Source organism: Ahaetulla prasina, chromosome 2 (genome assembly GCF_028640845.1).
Source record: "Ahaetulla prasina isolate Xishuangbanna chromosome 2, ASM2864084v1, whole genome shotgun sequence".
NCBI lineage: Eukaryota > Metazoa > Chordata > Lepidosauria > Squamata > Colubridae > Ahaetulla > Ahaetulla prasina.
In genome coordinates, this window is record NC_080540.1 from 20,295,850 (window position 1) to 20,318,672 (window position 22,823).

Sequence of the window (22,823 nt, forward strand, 5' to 3'; positions counted from 1 at the left end):
AGAGAAGGGATATTGACCCCTGTCTGTATTTATGTAGGTATGTGTTCTTTTGGAAAATTAGTGTGGGGAAATGCACAAGTAAGCTCCTTTACCTTTAAATATTATTGTGTAGATTGAAGATGCAGGTTGGTGTTGCTGGACACTGCTCAGGTTTCCCTTGATTTGGAATTGAGCCTAAATACCTGTTGCTTCTTGCTCCAGAAATTGTGACCTGCAGAATAGTGGCTGCTGCTTCTGATGGGGGTTATTCCCCAGAGAGTAGCTTGCATATCATGAAAAGGCTTCTAAATCAGAATACAGTGCTTCCCAAAAAAAAAGAGAAGCCCCTTTTCACATAAATTAGTTATTCAGGATTACAGTCTACAACATGGGTGTCATATTTGCGGTGTCGCATTGCCGTCACATGACATATCGTGACATTTCCCCCCTTCGCGGAGTTGTGGTAGGCGTGGTCAGCACTTGATGCATCCGGCCCACGGGCCACCAGTTTGACACCCCTGGTATACAAACAAGTTCAACACAGCTTTTCAAGCAACAAATTTAACCCACCAACCATAATAATGTCCCATCACAAGTTTAATTTTGCTCCAGAAGTTGTGGGTGCTCCAACAATGGAGGTTTTTAAGAAGAGATTGGACAAGTATTTGTCTGAAATGGTATAGGGTTTCCTACTTGATTGGGTTGGATTAGAAGAACTCCAGGATCTCTTCCAACTCTTGTTATTCTGAAAAGACATAGGACTACCATGAAAAACTATCATGGGTCAGGGGTGGAGCAAATATTGAAAATAAAGTTTAAAAACAGAATGCTTATAGAGCACACAGTCCACTCAGGAATTTTTGTTTATTGTTTTGGATTTGAGAAAAGAGCTGACTATCATTGCAATCATTGAATCAACTGGAGTGTTTGCCATCTCTGGAGATGTGATTACAGTATGAAAGTGATGAAGATTACAACTTTTGTGACTTGATAATTTGCTCAGTGATAATGAGGATTGGTGTCTTCCAAGTGGACCACTTATCAGAAAAATGAAGAAACTACAGTTGTCCTAACTTGCCAAAAAACCAAGGGGGAAATTGTAGCACCACCCATATCAATTCTGCCCCAACCCTACTCTTCCCCTCACCCTCAGGTATTTTTTTCAGTCAACTTGGTTGGGAATGTATTTAAAACTCCAAACCTGCCATATGTTTGAGCACAAGACCCCTGCTGGATCAGACCATAGTTCTACCTATATTAATTCCTCCCTCCCACAGTGGATATGCAGAAGCTGCTGGAAAGCCTGACATAAGGGGCAAGACAACACTACCCCATACCCGATTCCCTCAGTGACTTTGGGATTCAGCAAAATAAATGAGATAGTTTACAATTTCCAATCCTCAGTGAAGTGGTCTAGTTCATTTTAAAGCCACCAAAGGCTAGAGACCATCACACTGAATGGCAGCTGGTCTTGATTTTACCAGTCTACAATCCATTGGTTTCACTGGTAATGGCCACATTAGCTGAATACCACAAAATGTTTTGTTTGGGGGAGGCCAAACATCTGAGTAAGGGCACTTATGTCCCATCCTGTCTGTTTGGGCCTGATGCCTTCCATAAATATCGGGACTACAGATCCATCACCAGGCCAGGCGACATGTTGACTGGGATTTCTGGAAGTCAGAATTCCATAAAGTAAGTCCGATTTAACTCAAGTGAGCATTTTGGAGCTGGCTTATATACCTAGATGTCATAGCCATTCTGTTTCAGAATTTCCTCTGAAAACCATCCAGCAAGCTTGCTGAAATGATAGAACTAAACCCTATAGTACGGCGCATAGTAGAAAAATCAGACTTACAAATGCTACAATTTTTTTACTTGATTACTCCTAACCATCAACAAAGAAAATCAGAGATTAGGAAAGTTTTCATCTCTGTTAGTCAGTTGGGGAAAGGGGTCCTAAAACAGAAAAATGCTTGTTTGCTTTAGACAAAAAAATGGGGGAATAGGACAAGAGCAAAATCAAGAGAAGCATATCATGTCAAACAGGTACCTCAAAAGCAATAAAGCAAATGAACTTCTGAAGGAAACATGAGAGTAAAGCAAAGGAAATTGGTTGGGAAGCACAGACAAATAGGATGAGAAAGAGACAGGGTTACAAGACCTTTTACTAATACATCATCCATCTATATTAATCCTCTGATTTGGTGTTTCAAAGTGTGTTGTGGACGTGCAGAATCACAGCATGTTTGCAGTAACTCCAAACTCTCCCCAAGGCCAGTCTTCCAGTCTTCTGTGGGCATCTCTTCAGTAAGCATGTCACAGAGTTTGAAGGGCAAGATGGATTCTTCCAGTTAAGTCATCTGGAACACGAATCTGAGGTAGGATTTGAGGAAAGTACAGCAGCTGGAGAAATAACAATTCACAACCTCAGCAACTGGAAAGACAACCCTCCCTCTGTTTTCATCATAGCCTTACAGACTTCACTGGCTATCAGGACTCGAGAGTGGCTTTGCTTGAGGCCCCTCCCATCCATCCTTCATGCCTAGAATTCTCCCTTCACTTTCCATAGCCTCCATCAGCAATCACCTATCTTCTCAACCAAGTTTTCTCAAACCCCAAGCTTCTTCAGGTTCCTCTAAAACCTTTTTCCATCTCTCCTCCCCAATTCTAGGGACATCATGCTCCAGTGATAAATGCTAGAGGTTAACTTTGCACGGCCTCCCTCCCACTGAGTTTTTGTGCTCTTTCATTATATTTCTAGCCTGCTCTTCTCGAGATTAGATTCATGTTCTGCTTCTTTTTCCCCTTACACTTGCATCAATCCAAAATTTCTGGGTATCCTTGTTCCTTTCCTTTTTATGCCATAAGGTGCTGTTTGTCAACACCTCCTCGATAGGCCCTTCATACATGTCACTCATCATTCTGAAAGAAAAATTACGCAGCTGACCCAGGATCAATACCTGAAACGGCTTCTAATTTTCTTGAAAAACGAAAGGCTGGCACCTCTGAATTCTGACTTCTTCCATCATCCATAGACTATCCACAAATGTGTTCCTCGTTTCCGGATTCTTCTGGAATCTATCTATTGTCTACCCTCCATCCTTTTGGCCATCTCAACCTAAATGCACCGATATCCCCCTCCATTCTCTTGGTTAAGCAAATCCCACTTCCCTGCATAAGAACAAACCGCTGTGACCAATCTATCAAGGACACCCAAGGTTAAAGCACCAAAACCAAGTGTACTGGTGGACTGGGACTCATTAAACCAACACTCCACATAACTACAGGAGAGTCAAATGTTTCTATAATTAATGCTAGAAAAGAAATCCAAATATTTCTGGGTGCAGGTAATATCTCTCCAAACTAGTTATGCAGAAACTAAACAGCTAGGATTCTAAGAACCAGGAAAAAATAGGGAGGGTTTTTATCCATGAAGCGTCTCATCCCGTCCCCCCCACAACAATGTCTCAAGAATGGAATAGTTTTGATATTAAGATAGTCTCTAGATATTCAGGTACTACAGTACCACCTAATTATGGTATTCACTAAAATACAAATTGGCCAGCACAAAACCTCAGATGTTTAGGTTCTTTAGTCAATAAAGCTTTTTCTCCACATTCAAGAGGCTTAAAAATGCCCGTTTTCAGGCCCCATGCAGATTTCCACAGCATTTACTAAAGTCTCAGTCAGGCATATTAAGGTCTGGAGGTCAGTCTTCCGCATTTGTTAAAGCTTCATTATCCAGAGTTTCAAAAAAAAAAAAAGGGAGGGGGATTGTGAGGGGAGAGAATTGGTCTATCCGAGGCAAGGCTACCGAACGTAGAGATGAACAGTAAATAAAGCTTTTCCCCCAACCTTGGGGCACATTGATATGTACAGTATCAACTAAATGTGAAATAAAGTCATCCACGTGGACTCTAAATCAGGATCCTCATCGCCAATGGACATGGTTATTATTGGTCTTCTTGACAGATCTTCTTTCATATGCTGGTGATAGCCATACCTCACCACCGAGGCTTTTCTGTGAGCTTCCCACTGTCCTACACATTTCCTAAAACGTTCTTCTCTCTCACCATGTTCATAGCATCGGGTCCTGTTGCAAGAGCTGAACAAGAATTGGAGTCTCCACAACCTCAGAACATTGGTAAGGGCCTTCTCTTGCAGGGGTTCTCAACTATTAAATACTGGAGAACCCATTGCCTTCACATTTCAGTTCATTTAAATGTTCCTTAGGGGAATCCTTAACATGGCACCTTTGATGCTTGAGTAGGTTGGCTCGGCGGGTGAACCCCTTCCCACAGCTGGAGCACCGGAAGGGCTTGGTCCCAAAGTGGGTCCGCTGATGGATGAGGACTTCCAGGGTGGTGCTGAAGCTGCGCCCACATTCACTGCACTTGTAAGGCCTCTTGCCTAGGTGACTGCGCTGATGCTTGAAGAGCTGGGAAGTCTGGCTAAAGTGCTCAGGGCAATCGGGGCATTTGTAGGGTTTCTCTCCCGTGTGGATACGCTGATGCCTTTCCAAGTGGGAGCTCCAGGCAAACCTTTTGGAGCAATACTGGCACTTGTGGTTCTTCTCCATGGCGTGACCCCGCTGATGAGCTAGGAAAGCAGAGCTGTCTCCAAAGCATTTGTCGCAGTCCCCACATTTATAGGGCCGGGTATGAGAATGAGTCTTGTTGTGATGAAGGAGGTGGACCTTCTGGGCGAACTTCTCCCCACAGATGGGGCAGGGGAACGGGCGCTCCCCAGTGTGCACCCGACGGTGGCGCTCAAGATGGGAAGCCCACACGAACCCTTTCCCACACTCTTCACAGAGATGGGTGCGCTCACGGTGGTGTCCCCGCTGGTGTCGCATCAGTGTCTGCCGGCTCCGGTAGACCTTGCCACAGTCCTCGCAGCCCAGATGGGTCTTCTTGTGTTCCTCCAGCTCAGCGATCTGTGCAAAGCTTCTCCAACAGGCAGGGCAGTTGTAAGGGCGTTCACCCATGTGGTTACGCCGGTGCTTGGCCAAATGGGCACTCTGGCTGTACGACTCTCCACATTCAGGGCACTTGAAAGGCCTCTCTCCGGTATGGACCCGCCGGTGCCTCTCCAGATGGGAAGCCCAGATGAAGCATTTCCCACAGTCCGAGCACTTATGGGGCTTCTCTGCAGTATGGCCCTTCTGATGGTTCTCCAGGGCTGAGCTCTGGGCAAAGCGTTTCCCGCACTCAGGACACTTGAAGGGCTTTTCAATCAGCTGGGCGCAGCTGTGCTGCAAGAGGTGGAAGTTCTGGCTGTAGGCTTCCCCACAGTTGAGGCATTTGAAGGGCTTCTCTCCCGTGTGCATCCGCCGATGGCGCTCTAGGTGGGAGCTCCAAATGAAGCATTTCCCACAGTCGCTACACTGGAACGGTTTCTCCCGAGCGGCATTGGCTTCGCTCCTCTGGCGCCCTCTGCCAGCGGAATGAAGAGTCTTTGTACAATCTGAGCAACGTCTCTCAAGGCTTTTTTTCAAGGCGTGTCCACGCTGGGTGGCTTTGTCCTTCTTCACCACTGGAATGATCTTTGGCTGCTTGGGAGTTTCCCGTCTCGTCAAGGGCTTGACCCTTCTGGGCGCACTTTGAGAGGTACCTGGCCGCAATTCTTCCATGCCTTCATGCTCTTCGTCGTCATCATCCTCATCCTCATCCTCATCGTGGTTACTGTTGTTTAGCAGTTGATTAGCTGCTAAGACAAAGGCAAAACAATTAAACTCCTGGCCAACATCACACCAAACCCATATTATTCCAACTCTTTTAATTTGGTGTTTCATCACTGAAATATCCAAATTGCTGGCAAATGTCACAAGTATCACTTTATTTTTTTAAAGAACTGTTTACATTATCTTATTTGTTATAATGTTTCTTTATAAGCGTCTTCACTACTTCTGAAAGGAATGCATATACCTAAAAATTAACAAGTCATAATATTTAAATAAGGCAATAGAAGACTTCTACTTCTCCATCTATGCCACCATTTGAAATTTGCAAAGGCAAAATAATTTTATTTTCAGTTTTGCTTATTATGTACTGATTTAATAGTGCTTTAGGAGCAGCAACAAAAAAGGAAAAAGGTCTATATAAATATTTTAAATAAACAAACTAAGTAAATTTGGCAAATGTATTCACAGCCTTCCCCAACCGGGTGCTCTTCACATATGTCAGACCATAATTTGTATCATATACTTAGCAGTTCTCCCAAACTAGCAAATGTACAGGTGAAACTCGAAAAATTAGAATATCGTGCAAAAGTTCATTTATTTCAGTAATGCAACTTAAAAGGTGAAACTAATATATGAGATAGACTCATTAAATGCAAAGCGAGATAGTTCAAGCCTTGTTTTGTCATAATTTACATGGGGCTCCCCTTGAAGAGCACCCGGAGACTTCAGCTAGTTCAGAACGCGGCTGCGCGGGTTATTGAGGGAGCGGTTCGGAGCTCCCACATAACACCTATCCTGCGCAGACTGCACTGGCTACCTGTTGTTTTCCGGGTGCGCTTCAAGGTATTGGTTACCACCTTTAAAGCGCTCCATGGCTTAGGACTGGGCTATCTACGGGACCGTCTACTGCCAGCCTCTATCTCCCATCGTCCGGTACGTTCCCACAGAGAGGGACTCCTCAGGGTGCCGTCAGCCAAACAGTGTCAATTGGCGGCCCCCAGGGGGAAGGCCTTCTCTGTGGGGGCTCCGACCCTGTGGAACGAACTTCCCCTCGGACTTCGACAATTACCTGACCTGAGGACCTTTCGCCGCGAACTTAAAACTTATTTATTTCGTATGGCTGGACTAGCCTGATTTTTATCTTTATTTGATGGGTTTTTAAAGTTTTGTGATTTTATGGGGGAGTATGTTATTTTAACATTTGGGCATTTAAATTAGTTTTTTAAGGGATGTTTTTAATTATTGTGTGTATTTGTATTTTATCTGCCTGTTCACCGCCCTGAGTCCTTCGGGAGAAGGGCGGTATACAAATTAAAATATTATTATTATTATTATTATTATTATTATTATTATTATTATTATTATTATTATTATTATTATTATTATTATTATTATTATTATTATTATTATTATTATTATTATTATGGTTTACAGCTCATGAAAACCCCAAATTCACAATCTCAGAAAATTAGAATATTGTGAAAAGGTTCAATAAAAGGTTCTAGGCTCAAAGTGTTCCACCCTAACCAGCTAATTAAGCCATAACACCTGCAAAGGGTTCCTGAGCCTTTAAATGGTCTCTCAGTCTGGTTCAGTAGGAATCACAATCATGGAAAAGACTGCTGACCTGACAATTGTGCAGAAAACCATCATTGACACCCTCCATAAGGAGGGAAAACCTCAAAAGGTAATTGCAAAAGAAGTTGGATGTTCCCAAAGTGCTGTATCAAAGCACATTAATCGAAAGTCATGTGGAAGGGAAAAGTGTGGAAGAAAAAGATGCACAAGCAGCAGGGATGACCGCAGCCTGGAGAGGATTGTCAGGAAAAGGCCATTCAAAAGTGTTGGGGACTTTCACAAGGAGTGGACTGAGGCTGGAGTCAGTGCATCAAGAGCCACCACACACAGACGGATCATGGACATGGGCTTCAAATGTTGTATTCCCCTTGTCAAGCTGCTCCTGAACAACAAACGTCAGAAGCATCTTACCTGGGCTAAAGAAAAAAAGAACTGGTCTGTTGCTCAGTGGTCCAAGTCCTCTTTTCTGATGAGAGCAACTTTTGCATCTCATTTGGAAACCAAGGATCCAGAGTTTGGAAGAAGTATGGAGAGGCACACACTGCAAGATGCTTGAAGTCCAGTGTGAAGTTTCCACAGTCTGTGTTGATTTGGGGAGTCATGTCATCTGCTGGTGTTGGTCCACTGTGCTTCATTAAGTCCAGGGTCAACGCAGCCGTCTACCAGGAGATTTTGGAGCACTTCATGCTTCCTTCCACAGACGAGCTTTATGGGGAGGCTGACTTCATATTCCAGCAGGACCTGGCACCTGCCCACACTGCCAAAAGTACCAAAACCTGGTTCAATGCCCATGGGATTACTGTGCTTGATTGGCCAGCAAACTCACCTGACCTGAACCCCATAGAGAATATATGGGGCATTGCCAAGAGAAAGATAAGAGACATGAGACCGAACAATGCAGAAGAGCTGAAGGCCGCTATTGAAGCATCCTGGTCTTCCACAACACCTCAGCAGTGCCACAGGCTGATAGCATCCATGCCACGCCACATTGAGGCAGTAATTGATGCAAAGGGGGCCCAAACCAAGTACTGAGTACATATGCATGCTTATACTTTTCAGAGGTCCGATATCGTTCTATGCACAATCTTGTTTTATTGATTTCATGTAATATTCTAACTTTCTGAGATTGTGAATTTGGGGTTTTCATAAACTGTAAGCCATAATCATCACAATTATGACAAATCAAGGCATGAACTATCTCGCTTTGCATGTAATGAGTCTATTTCATATATTAGTTTCACCTTTTAAGTTGCATTACTGAAATAAATGAACTTTATGCACGATATTCTAATTTTTCAAGTTTCACCTGTATTACTGCTGTTACAGCCTAATGCAGTAGAGGGTGCTAAATCAGAGGAGATTACCATAAGAATTTATTTATTTATTTTATTTATTTTATTTGATTTTTATACCGCCCTTCTCCCAAAGGACTCAGGGCGGTGTACAGGCAGAAGTAAAAAAGACAATACAATGTACAATTTAAAATGTGAATTAAAAAACTTATTATAATTAGCCCGAAACTTTAAAATATATAAAAAACTAAAATCCCATTTAAGATTAATATTAAAAATTTTAAAAATTTAAAAAACCAATAAAATTCAATAAAATTCAAGCCAGCCCCGCGCGAATGAAAAGATGTGTCTTCAGTTCGCGGAAGGTCCAAGGTCAGGTATTTGGCGTAAACCCGGGGAAGCTCGTTCCAGAGTGTGGAGCCCCACAGAAGGACCTTCCTGGGGCCGCCAGCCGGCATTGCTTGGCGGACGGCACCTGAGAAGTCCCTCTCTGTGAGGCGTGCGGGTCGGTGGGAGGCATGAGGTAACAGCAGGCGGTCCCGTAAGTACCCAGGCCCTAAGCCATGGGCGCTTTAAAGGTCGTAACCAACACCTTAAAGTGCACTCGAAGGCCACAGGCAGCCAGTGCAGTCTGCGCAGGAGGCGGTGTTACGTGGGAGCTACGGTAGCTCCCTCTATCACCAGCGCAGCTGCATTCTGGACTAACTGAAGCCTCCGAGTGCACCTCAAGGGAGCCCCATGTAGAGAGCATTACAATAATCAGCGAGAGGTAGCGGCGTGAGTGACTGTGCACAAGGCATCCCGATCAAGGAAGGCGCAACTGCGAACCAGGCGAACCTGGTGGAAGGCCCTCCTGGAGACGGCCGTCAAATGATCTTCAAGCGACAGCCGTTCATCCAGGAGGACACCTAAGTTGCGCACCCTATCCTTTGGGGCCAATAACTCGCCGCCAACAGTCAGCTGCGGCTGCAGCTGACTGAATCGGGATGCCGGCATCCACAGCCACTCCGTCTTGGAGGGATTAAGCTTGAGCCTGTTTCTCCCCATCCAGACCCGTACGGCCTCCAAACACCGGGACAGCACTTCAACAACTTCATTGGGGTGGCCCGGGGTGGAAAAATACAGCTGGGTGTCATCAGCGTACTGCTGGTATCTCACCCCGAAGCCACTGATGATGTCACCCAACGGCTTCATATAGATGTTGAACAGAAGGGGCGAGAGGATCGGGCCCTGCGGCACCCCACAAGTGAGGCACCTCGCGTTCGACCTCTGCCCCCTGTCAACACCGTCTGCGACGGTCAGAGATAGGAGGAGAACCACCGATACGGTGCCTCCCACTCCCACTCCCCCCAACCGGCGCAGCAAGATACCATGGTCGATGGTATCAAAAGCCGCTGAGAGGTCTAATAGGACCAGGGCAGAGGAATAACCCCTGTCCCTGGCCCTCCAGAGATCATCCACCAATGCGACCAAAGCTGTCTCCGTGCTGTATCCGGGTCGGAAGCCGGACTGGAACGGGTCTAGATAGACGGATTCATCCAGGTATTGGGGTAGCTGTCGCGCCACAGCACTCTCTACAACCTTCGCAACAAAGCGAAGGTTGGAGACTGACGATAATTACCCAAAATAGCTGGGTCCAAGAGGGCTTCTTGAGGAGGGTCCCACCACCCCCTCTTTCAAGGCGGCAGGGAAGACCCCTTCCAACAAGGAAGCATTGATAATCCTCTGGAGCCAGCCTCGTGTCACCTCCTGAGTGGCCAGTACCAGCCAGGAAGGACACGGGTCCAGTAAACATGTAGTGGCGTGAAGCCTCCCCAACAACCTGTCCACGTCCTCGGGAGCCACAGGGTCAAACTCATCCCAAACAGACTCAACAAGACGTGCCTCCTCTCCCTCGCTTGGATCATCCCAATTTCGGTCCAGACCATCCCCGAGCTGGCGATTTTATCGTATAGATAACCACTAAACTCCTCGGCACGTCCCTGCACGGGTCATCCGCACCTCCTGATGAAGGAGGAGCGGGTCACCAAACAGGGCGGCCGGGCGGTTATCTGCCGGCGCAATGAGGGTGGGCGTAGGAGCGCCTCGCCTCCCTCATTGCCACTAGGTAGGTCCTAGAATAGGTCCTAACTAGTGTCCGATCAGCTTCGGAACGGCTGGACCTCCAGGTGCTCTCTAGGCGTCTTCTCCGGCGTTTCATCTCCCTCAGCCCCTCGGAGAACCAAGGGGCCGGACGAGATCTGCGCCGGGTCCGAGGCCGCAAAGGCACGACACGGTCCAAGGCCCCAGCCGCGGCCTGTTCCCAGGCCACAACTAGTTCCTCAGTCGTGCCGTGGGCCAGATCCTCAGGAAATGGCCCAAGCTCCGTCAGGAACCTCTCGGGGTCCATCAGGCGCCTGGGACGGAACCAACGAATAGGTTCCGTCTCCCTGCGATGGTGGGTGGCGGTTCGGAAGTCTAGACGAAGGAGGAAATGATCGGTCCATGACATTGGTTCTGTTACTATATCATCTAATACCAGATCATTTAACCACTGTCCAGAGATATAAATCAAATCCAGCGTGCCTCCCCCCATGTGCGTAGGGCCATCATTTACTCGAATCAGGTAAAGCTGATTTACCTGATTCGAGTAAAGAGCATCATTCCAATGTTAAACTGGGCCAGCCAGCCTAATCCCTAATTACAATAGCTACCAATTAGAGATTACAATTACAATTATATCCTGCCTCTCAGATTTATACTCTCACCAACCCTTTTATCCTTTTATTTAACAAGAGAACAATTTTCACTGCATAGGGAATGTTTCTCCTGGACCCTCTGAGTAAAAGTAAAATTTCCACCATCTTCAATCCATTCCCACCAAGCAGCAGATACACCAAACAGATTTAAGAATCACAGTCCAAGTTCTTGGGATACTCTGAGTCTAAAGGCCAAAGGAATTAAAAAGGCTTGAAACCAGGTGGCCGATATGAGGGTTTGCAAAGAGAAAAAGAATTGGGGAAAATGGACTGAGAAGGAAATAGGGCTGGGCAAACTTCAAGGATGAATGCTTAAGGTCAGGGGGGAGGAAATATGGCCCCCTTACAACCTGTAGACCAGAGGTCTCCAATCTTGGTCCCTTTAAGACTTGTGGACTTCAACTCCCAGAGTCCCTCAGCCAGCACATCTTTAGATGTGCAAAGCTGGCTGAGGAACTCTGTGAGTTGAAGTCCACAAGTCTTAAAGGGACCAAGGTTGGAGACCCCTGCTGTAGACTTCGTGCTGGCTGGCTCAGGAATTCTGGGAGTTGAAGTCCACAGGTTGTAAAGAGTCATCGTTTACCCCACCCCACCCTCGCTTAACATGGAGGACAACCCAAAAGGGTGATTCAGAATGTCAGCAGAAAAAGAAAGGGGGCTCCTGGAGAAAGAAATGTAAAAGATACAAGGGAGAAAGATGGAAGGGACAGGGGACATAGGGAAGGTGATTTCAGCTTAGGGCATCCATCTTGGGACATAAGTACAGCTAACAACGTTGGCAGAACTGGAGTAGCATGCAGCTAATAGGATGCAGAAAGGTAAAGTCCAGTCAGAAAATCATGAAATAGCCTTTCCAAGAAAAAGGAACACCTCAGCTCTCCCACCTGTCTACTCCTCATCTTTTTTTTCATTGACCAGGGATACTAACCAGGATCAGTAAGCAGCTGGAAGAGATCTTCCTGGGCAGCTATTCTTGCTCTCCTGCTCTCTGCCATTAGATGAAGATTTATTCTCCTCTCTCTTCCCGGAAGACAGCCAAGGAAAGACTGAAAGGCCTTTAGGCCTGGGAATGGCTATTTGTCTAATAGGTGGAGCCCACCGGATTAAAAAATAAAACAAAACCCTCCCACAGAGGAAATGGGAGGAGTCAAAACTCAGAGAGGGAGGGAGGATACAGGGGTGGGATGCAAGAGCTTTTGAGTAGCCTGTCGCACCTGGACAAGTTTTCCAAAACTTGTATGGCTTTTTTCAAAGGACACCTGAGATGATCCCAAGTATTTAAACTTTGTTGTTGTTGTTGTTTTATGTCTGGGGGGAAAAAAATCAAGATCTTTGCACATCTAAAGAATTCTATGCTGGTTCAGGAATTCTGGGAGTTGAAATCCACAGGACTCAAAGTAGCTATAGTTGGTCTAAAGGAAACAAGCCTGACTTTTCAGAAATGAGCCCAGCATTCAACTATAATGAGAAATGTGCTTTTATACTGTGAGAATAGGTTGACACACACACACACACAAAATGAAGCAGGCATATAAGCAGAGAGGATAAAAATCCAGGAATCTCTGTCTAAAAATAGGGGACTGCAACAGTGATAGTATTCAATTTTTTTTTACTACCGGTTCTATGGGCGTGGCTTGGTGGGCATGACAGGGGAAGGATACTGTAAAATCTCCATTTCCTCCCCACTCCAGAGGAAGGATACTGCAAAATCCCCATTCCCTCCCTATCACATGCCACCACATGTTTACTGGACCCGTGCCCCTCCTGGCTGGTGCTGGCCACGCAGGAGGTGACACAAGGCTGGCTCCGGGGGATTATTAATGCTTCTTTGTTGGAAGGGGTTTTCCCTGCTGCCTTGAAAAAGGTGGTGGTGAGACCCCTCCTCAAGAAGCCTTCCCTGGACCCAGCTGTTTTAGGAAATTATCGTCCGGTCTCCAACCTTTGCTTTGTGGCGAAGGTTGTAGAGAGTGTGGTGGCATGTCAATTACCCCAATACCTGGATGAAACTGTCTATCTAGACCCATTCCAGTCCGGCTTTCGGCCCGGATACAGTACGGAGACGGCTTTGTTCGCGTTGGTTAATGATCTCTGGAGGGCCAGGGCCAGGGGTTATTCCTCTGCCCTGGTCCTATTAGACCTCTCAGCGGCTTTCGATACCATCGACCATGGTATCCTGCTGCACCGTCTGGGGAGCTTGGGAGTGGGAGGCACCGTTTATCGATGGTTCTCCTCCTATCTCTCTGACCGGTTGCAGACGGTGTTGGCAGGGGGGCAGAGATCGACCGCAAGGCGCCTCACATGTGGGGTGCCGCAGGGGTCGATTCTCTCGCCTCTCCTGTTCAACATCTATATGAAGCCGCTGGGTGAGATCATCAGTGGTTTTGGGGTGAGGTACCAACTATACGCTGATGATACGCAGCTGTACTTTTCCACCCCAGGCCACCCCAACGAAGCTGTCGAAGTACTGTCCTGATGTCTGGAAGCCGTACGGGTCTGGATGGGGAGAAACAGGCTCAAGCTCAATCCCTCCAAGACGGAGTGGCTGTGGATGCCAGCACTGTGGATGCCAGCCGCGGCTGACTGTTGGGGGCGAGTCATTGGCCCCAATGGAGAGGGTGCGCAACTTGGGCGTTCTCCTGGATGGGCGGTTGTCTTTTGAAGATCACTTGACGACCGTCTCCAGGAGAGCTTTTTATCAGGTCCGCCTGATTTGCCAGTTGCGCCCCTTCCTTGACCGGGATGCCCTATGCACGGTCACTCATGCTCTTGTTACCTCTCGCTTGGATTACTGCAATGCTCTCTACATGGGGCTCCCCTTGAAGAGCACCCAGAGGCTCCAGTTGGTTCAGAATGCAGCTGCGTGGGTGATAGAGGGAGCCGTCCGTGGCTCCCATGTAACACCACTCCTGCGCAGACTTCACTGACTACCTGTGGTCTTTCGGGTGCGCTTCAAGGTTTTGGTTACTACCTTTAAAACGCTCCATGGCTTAGGGCCAGGTTACTTACGGGACCGCCTACTGCTACCGATTGCCTCCCACCGACCCGTGCGCTCTCACAGAGAGGGGCTCCTCAGGGTGCCGTCAGCCAAGCAATGTCGGCTGGTGGCCCCCAGGGGAAGGGCCTTCTCTGTGGGGGCTCCCCCCCTCTGGAATGAACTTCCTCCAGGACTCCGTCAACTGCCTGACCTTCGGACCTTCCGCCGCAAGTTGAAGACTTACCTATTTATTCGTGCAGGACTGGCATAGAAATTTTTAGTAGCTTTTAATATTTTGATGTAAATTTTATGGGGTTTTTATGGTTTTAAATGGTTTTAATTTTGGCTTGATATTCAATAAGTTTTTTAATTATTGTTTTATTGTGTACATAATTATTGTTTTATTCTGGCTGTGAACCGCCCTGAGTCCTTCGGGAGAAGGGCAGTATAAAAATCTAATAAATCCAAATCTAAATCTAAATCAGCTGGGACTTGTGAGGCAGAAAATAGATGGTGGCCGGGCCAGTCAGAGGTGGTATTTACCGGTTCTCCGAACAACTCAAAATTTCTGCTACCGGTTCTCCAGAACTGGTCAGAACCTGCTGAATACCACCTCTGTCTGCAACCTTGGCAACTTTAAGCCTGGCCAACTTCAACTGGCTGGCTGGGGAATTCTGGGAGTCGAAGTCCTCCAGGCTTAAAGTTGCCAAGGTTGGAGAGCCCTGGTCTAAAAGATCCCTTCAGGGAGATAGATAAGAAGGAAGCCAATCCTTAAGGGAAACAAAAGGACAAAAATGTCATCTGAATTGGACAAAGGATGTTGGACTGTTAGTATGTGAGTGAGGGGCCATAGGGCTAGCCTGTGACTGCCTTTGAGTGTGACAATGCCATCATAAGAGAAGCTCATTGACTCCAATGCACCAGCTTTAGCCAAGACTTTCCCATAAAGGGTTAAACGACTTATCTTTTTTCTCTAGCTTTCAATACCCAAAGAATAGCTCTACCTCTCTGGGTAAAGCTAAGTAAAGAATGCTTAAGTTAGTGCAGGGGTCAGCAACCCGGGGCTCTGGAGCCGCATGTGGCTCTTTCATCCTTCTGCTGTGGTTCCCTGTTGCTCAAAATATGCACCACAACCGCCAATGTGCGATACCCACCGGCACGCAATTTATTGAGCTTTTTGACCCCGGTAGGTCAACCCCATGGATAAATCCAAGAAAAGAAAAGTTTCAAAAGAAAAAAGAACATTTCATTCAACTTCATATGTTAGTTTTGTGGCTGCTCAGGAAATAGTCAGGCATGGGAAGGGTTTTGTGGCTCCCGGTGTTTTATTTTCTGTGGGAAACAGGTCCAAATGGCTCTTTGAGTGTTTAAGATTGCCAACCCCTGGGTTAGTGGATAATTAAGTACTCAAAAGAAATTCACTGAGTGATAAAAAAATATATCAGTGACTTGCATATCTCATTGAGACAAAAATCACTATTAAAGTCTGCATGAAAGCCAGTACACTACAAAAGTTAAAATCCACTCCACTTCCAGCCAGCTTTTAAGGGGACAGTCTGGTTAACTCACAACTAACCAATCAGATTTCTGCCTTAGTGTGTGGTCAGTCTCCAGCTTCTGGTTCAAGGTTAATTGAGTAAATCATGGGGGTTTTTTTCACCATGAATGAATCTGCCATAAAGTCACAGTGACCATGTAGGGCCTGAAAAGTCCTAGGGAAGAAGATATTCCAGAGGAGTGACCATGACATTAACATGTTCTCTCTCTCCCCTCTCTCTCTCAACAAAAAAGTGCCTCTTTTCTATATCTTACTATGTAGGGTTTTTGTTAAACAGAACAAGTTCAAGGGAAGAGTTTTAGATAGTGGTTTTCTGTTGTCTTGATCTGAAAGTTCTTAAGCCTGCAAGCCAGCTTTCATACTCATTTCCCAACCTGCAGCCTCTCATTAGCCATGTTGGCTGGGATAATGAAATTATAGTATATAGGCCCGTGATGGCGAACCTACGGCACGCATGCTGAAAGTTGCACGTAGAGCCATCTCTCCAGGCATGCCAGCTGTCGCCCGTTGCACTTTTGTGTTCCAGCATGCACCTGCATGCCAACCAGCTGATCTACGTGCATGTGGGAGCACCGGGAACTGAAAGAGCAGCCAGGAAGCTGAGCTCCTGGTTTCCGGCACGCCAGCTGGTCTTTGCACGTACATGCCAGAAACTGGAAGCTCAGCTTCCCAGCACGCACATGCATGCTGGGGAACTGCTGTTCCGGTTTCCAGGACCCCCATGTGTGCACGCCAGGGAGCTCCTCTTCTGGTTTCTGGTGGTCCCCTGCGTGCACTATCATTTCAGCACTCAGTGCGAAAAAGGTTCGCCAACACTGATATAGGCTATCTGAAGGGTACCATGTTGCGAAAAAACTAGTCTCCTGGCCATCTAGGATAACTTGGCCTAGCTTTTGATTCCCTCACATCAGTGCTCACATTTTTCCCCTTTCTAAAAGAAAGTTCTATTTTGTAACTTGACAATTGCAGCGATATTATCTAGAATCTTGCATGTGGAATGATACAACCACACATGGCCAACACTGCCTGTTCAAGGAGTACACTTTTTATTTTACTAATTGCAGATTATGCAGAAGAGACAGGATTATGAGGCAGGACCAGAACACGCTAGTAAGATTCAGGGAAGTTACTGAACTGTGCAGCTCCATTAAGCAGCTTCATTAGAAAAGTTAATACCATAGTAGTACATTCTGAATCAATGAAGTAGTCACAATAATCTTTTCTATTCTGTCTTTCCCACCTTCTTATTGAAATGAGCAAAGAGCAGTCAATATGGAGTTCCATATAGAGACACATTCTACTGTTTCCAGCGCCATAGCCTCACACAACTTGCTTGCTATTGCCGAATTCATCTGACACATGGAAGCATCAGATATCTCCTCCAACAAGGCATCCAAGAATGCTGGGATTCATAGGCATCTGATACAAATTACAGGGACAAAACAGACTTTGTGACATCAAGATGCAAATTGTAACTTTTCCTACTTGCATCTTGACACAATGATCAAAGTCCATGGCAGGTATCACAGCAAACGTTTCATCATTCCTCAGCCAGCATGATCACATCTGAAGGCCAACACAGTGAGGAAGATGATCCAAGTGGGGGCTTGAAGGACTATGAGATGTAAAGAGCTAACAAGTTCCAAGTTTGAGTCACGAAAGGTACAAATTCTTTACTCTTCCTACACTATCCGCAAGTAAATCAAACCAATAGTGCAGAGACAATGTATACATTTTGGACTTGGATTTCTAGCTCAACAAGTCTGTGAAGTGTTTGGAGTAGAGCCTGTTCAGCATGTCTCTCCTAAGATGCAATGATGTACACAATGCTTTTATGCATCCAAAAAAAAAAAGTACTCTGGATTCCGGCCAAAGCCTCAAACAAGACTGGGGAAAAAAAATCTGTCTGAAAATCACTCCAAAACTGAGCTCTCTGATAACTGTTCAATTAAACCTTAGCTGCGCTGATGCTTAAGAAGTCTGATATTGATTCTTTTGGGAAGCGTGTGCACTTCCCTTCAACCAGATTCTTTACTCTTCAGGGATCTCGGAATCTACATATTCCAACCAATCATTATACCTAAGATCACAAATGGTGATTCAGGACATAAACTGTTTATCTTTCCTCCTCCTCGTAAGTCCATTAAGTGGCCAGAGCACAACCCCTATCAACCAAATCATTCCTATTTAGAACACTGAGTTGAATAAAATCAGTGTGCTTCTTAAACATATCTAAGAAAGACACATTCTGATAGAGAGAAGTTCCGTGAGGATGGGTTCCAGCATGAGTCCGAAACCTCAGAAGACAACCTCTGGTCCCAGTGACCGACCCAGAATGGATCATGCAACATTATCCTGGGACACATATATTTGCCTTCATATCTGAGAAAGCTTAAGAAGAACTCCAATACAGCACTTTAATGTATTACTATGATATCCATGGGATCAACCACCACTTTTCTAACTGCAAAAGAGAGGGAGATGATCTCTTACATCAGCAATCTCCAACCTTTCCAGCTCAGCGGACTGAGGGGGGGGGGAGGGAATGGTTTCGTGCGCATACATGCACCACTTTCACAAGTGCAGCTTCATGTGCACGCAGTCACCCACCACTTCCGCATCCTGGTTCCAAACGGGCTGGAGCCCAGAGGTTGGGGATTCTCAATGCCGAAGCAGTATAATGCCATTCTCAATGCCAAAGCAGCACTTCCTTCTGCAGAATCTTGACATCAAATGAAACATCATTCAGCCTGAGGCATTCTTATACTTCCAAGACACACAGGAGTCTTGGAGGAGTAGCCAGGAACAATCTGTATATCAGAAGCAATGTCATCCTTCCACACAAGTATTAGGGCCTCTACCAAATCCCAAATGTTTTCTACTCATCCCTTTTATTCTTGTAACATCCTTATGAGACTAAATATAATAATGCCCAGCTCACTTTATATTGAGTAGAGATCTGGAGGTGGTGGGGGAGAGGTAAGAGAGATTGCTTATTTAAATATTTCCTTAGGGAGATCCAGACTCCATTGTCTTAAGAAAGGGAGAAGACTCAGCCCCTTCCTTGCATGTCTCATAGATGACAAAAGACTGTCATCTTTATTAGATCTAAGAAATCAAATACACATATGAGCAAACAGAACAGTGACTCCAAAATAGGGGGGGGGGAAAGGGGGAAAGTGTATTCTTACCAAGAGACATTAGTGTCTCATAGCTTTCTTGCATAACATCTCGATACAGAGCCTTCTGACGCTGGTCTAGATACACCCATGGCTCCATGATACAAATAGTGTTGTCAGAGGCTTACCAGCACCTGTCAAAAACAAATTAAATGCAATGGATTTCACTGAAGTAGACTTCCCTTACTTGGAGCCCTCCCATCGTATTTTGCAGCCCAGCTGCATTTTTTTCACATACTTGTAGCAATCATTTCGTCTCGTTTGATCAATGTTAACAAAATATTCGATAAAGCATATTTTATCTGCTTCCAGCTTGTTTGATTTTTTTAAAAAAACACCAAAGGGGAACAATAATGCACTGCAGTAGCCACTTAAAACAGCAACAGCTGCCCTACCACAGAGGGAGTTTGGGGCAGGACAGAAGGAGTAATTGCCTCTCCATGCCAATAAAACTCATAACCATAAGTACGCAGAGGAAGAAGGAGCTTCCCCTTACAACCAGAAGCAGACTTTCCCATACAAGGCGCCAGGGCAAAAGCCCCATTTGAAGTGCTTTTCATGCACCAGACTCTTGCAGGCATCTGGGGACCAGGCCGCTGCTCTTGGTTTCCATGGCTTCCAGTTTCAATACAGAAAAGGTTTCACAGGCCTTTAAGGACTTTTACATTATAGGCTTACATTGATTCCATAACTGTGTTTTCTTCTCTCAGAAAGAGACCCTGGATATTATCTTTCCAAGGACATTTGTGTGTGGGGGGGGAAGACTTCCAAGAATCAGCAGCATTTTTGCAAAAGCAGGATCTGCCAGACTTTTCCAAAAGAGGGGAAGTTTCCTCAATCCTCTCAATTTCCCCAAGCAGTGTAGAGTAGTGTAGTGTAGTGGTTAAGGCACTACAAAGCAAGAGCCCATAAATTCTGGTGATAGCTTAGGCACAAAGACAGCTGGGTGACCTTGGGCCAGTCCCTCCCTCTCAGCCTTAGGAGAAAGACAGGAAGGGAAGCAAACTATTTCTGAAAAAATAATGGCAACAAACCGGCAGGGACCGAAACAAACTCATTCCACTGACTCATTTCACTAGCTGTGGATTCCACAGATATCCACAGCTAGTGATTTCTGCACCGTTTTTTTTAATATTCACCACAGCTTTCTTTTTCCAGCTTGGCTTATTTCATCTCTCGCCCCTCAGAGGCAGCTTAAAAAAAATATTTTAAAAAAAATCTACCTAGTTGTCAAGAAGAAGCAGAATCTTCACCTTCCTCCAGGGAGAAAAAGTGCTCCGCTAACAATATATGTGAATTTTGAACTACCCTTCTGTCCTTGCAGATTCCTGCAGCAAAGAGGCTGGCTTTGTGAGTGTTTTTAGCAAATAGCCTGTCTGATTGCAGTCAGCAGGTTCCTAAGCAATGCCGTGCTCTGAACTTAAATTCTCTCATATCAAAGTTCATTCCCAGCACCGCAGCAAGTCCTGATCCAGTACTAAATAATGGGTAAATTTAGCTTGCTCAATCTGACATGCTTTGAATCACGTTGGAAAGAGACAAAATCTACATGGGCATTCTGACTTTGAAATTGTATGTCTGGGCTTTTATAATCCTCTTGGTACTGAACAGGTCTGCCTTTGTATCATAAGCTACTGTGAGAAAACCGTAGTTTTGCAAAGGAGCTAAAAAATACATTTAAAAAGAAAGAAATTCATTCAGCCCTGGAAGGAAATTTTAAGCCATTCTGTATGATCTTACACAGATCTGTTCAGGGATTAGTCCTATTGAATCCAGCTATACTTAACCTCCAGATAAATACACACAGAAATACAATTCTTTGCAAGGCTTCTATTATTATTTAAACACAAAAGGTGTTTTATTTAAATGACCACACCTTACTGTAGACATTTGTCCCAATCATAGCCTTTTAACATACTCAGCTTCTTCAACATTGCAGTGGTGCTGTCATTTTTATCGCAGATCTGTGCAAGTGCAACTGTACCATTTCATCAACAAATCAAACGTACACAACAGTATCGATAAACATTTCAGGTCAGTTTATTGATTTGATCAGCCACCCAGGAGATTTAAGTGGCAAGATGCAATATCTCAATACGGGAGATGGGCAATCCCCAGAAGTGGCAGGAAGATAACAAGGGAAGAAACAAATGCAATACCTTTGCACTTCTGTATATTCAGGATGCTATTACTATAGTTCAAAAGCAGGCCAATGCTGTGGTTTTTTCCCCCCAATCCCATTAAATAACAATGAAATAAAATAACCTCTGCTCCTGAATATACATTGAAATATGCCACTTGCTCCTTAATCAAGAGGCGACTTAGGATACCGAAGCCCCGAAAATTAATTAGGGGTGTATGCCACAGCAACATATGACCCCCATCCGGGAGCAGCAAATTGGCCCCCCAAATCTGATCGGCCTACGCCTAAAAGGTCTTGAACCAGGTAGGGGGAGGAGGGCGGCAATCCAATGCAGTGATTGACTCTTTGCTTTAAAAAGGACAGAAAAAGAAATATCCCCCCCTTAAGTGCAGCTCTTCCTCCGCTACCCACCTCAAGGGCCCAAGTCACACACACACGCCCCTCACCCCCATCCCACAGCCCCCTGCAGCCCAAGAACGTCCCACCGATACTCAATTGGGGCTCTCCTCTTTCCAAATCCCCACCACCACGGCATTGGTTTTATTTCGATCAATGACTCCCCCCCACCTACCCATTCCGCACACACACACACAAAAAAAACCGAGGCGAGGGGCATCAAGAGCAAACCTTGCAAAAAAAACAAAAACCCTCCAGGCCCGGATGCCTTGAATCACCTGCAATCAGCCTGCGGTGCGGCTCCAGCAAGTTTGCAGGTGGGGCGGAGAGGGGGGAGTCCCTCTATTGCAGGGAGTGGGGGGGGATCGGCGGCGGACACAGCAGCAACCACTTAAAATTAATCCGGATGTGCAGCGGCGACTGAGTCGCGAAACCCCGCCTCTGTAAGTGGGGCTGCCGAGCGGCGGCCACGGCCGAGAAAAGAGCAGCTTCCCCTTCTAAACAGGAAGAGGAGCCCTCTGGCGGGCACAGCCCACATCGGGGACCCCCGAAAGATGGGTCTCTGTCGGGGGTCTGAAAGAGTTTGAAGCCTGGACCGGGATTATTTGGGTGGGATTTTAGGTATATGGCCAAATACCTTGAACCCTCAAGTTCTGGATGAGCGCAACTCCATCCTCGTCTGATCCTCCTTGTTTGGCGTGTGACACTGTCCAGCCTGAAATGTGGTGGCTTTGAGGTCCAGCGGGCTCTGCCAGTACAGCTTTTTGTGAATCAGCATCCTTTCTTGGCAGTCAATGAAACTGATGTCAGCAGAATTGCTATTTAGGCATACAGTACAGGCTGGGTCGCAATTATTATAACAATGGGCTTTCAGCGTCCCCATTGTGCTAGACTGCGCTGCTGGGCTGGGACTACGCAGCCACCTCCGTGTCCACAGATGAACTGCACAAGAGTGTGTCTTCTTTGAACCCAAAGGACTGTCTAGTATACATAAAGATGATCAGCAGGTGCAAACATATGTAAATTTCATCCCATGTAGGTGGTTTCCCAAACACATGAAAATTGAGGCGGCCCCACAGTGGTGTCAGCCTCATACCCCATGGGCACCATGCCCACCCAAAGGATAAAGTACACAGAGATCCCCCTTTGGATATACTTGAGTGCAAAATCCAGAGGATCTCCACAGGGTGGAGGTGAAACCCCAAGATGGTGTCCACAATGATGCGTTCAAGGCCCTGTCCCTTTTTAAAATGCATTGCCATCTTAATTTTTTTGACACAGAGACACCTTTGGAAAGATC

The 22,823-nt window shown here is 45.9% G+C and overlaps 1 protein-coding gene across 8 annotated transcripts; it reads right to left on the minus strand.

Moving 5' to 3' along the window:
• Positions 1–1,838: 1,838 nt before the first annotated feature.
• Positions 1,839–22,290, minus strand: LOC131190291 (zinc finger protein CKR1-like). Of its 8 annotated transcripts, XR_009153279.1 has the most exons (4): positions 21,802–21,951; positions 18,997–19,118; positions 2,943–5,691; positions 1,839–2,385 (listed from the first exon to the last, which is right to left on the minus strand). XR_009153279.1 is itself a non-coding variant. In XM_058167547.1 (3 exons), exons 2-3 carry the CDS (start codon positions 19,082–19,084, stop codon positions 4,160–4,162), a joined length of 1,620 nt encoding a protein of 539 aa, XP_058023530.1. In that variant the 5' UTR covers positions 19,085–19,118; positions 22,161–22,290; the 3' UTR covers positions 1,839–4,159. The 8 variants fall into 8 exon arrangements, 7 of the variants coding, with proteins under 7 accessions (XP_058023530.1, XP_058023531.1, XP_058023528.1 ...); XM_058167547.1 differs by lacking the exon at positions 21,802–21,951 and adding an exon at positions 22,161–22,290 and having other exon boundaries at positions 1,839–5,691; XM_058167548.1 differs by having other exon boundaries at positions 1,839–5,688.
• Positions 22,291–22,823: the final 533 nt, after the last annotated feature.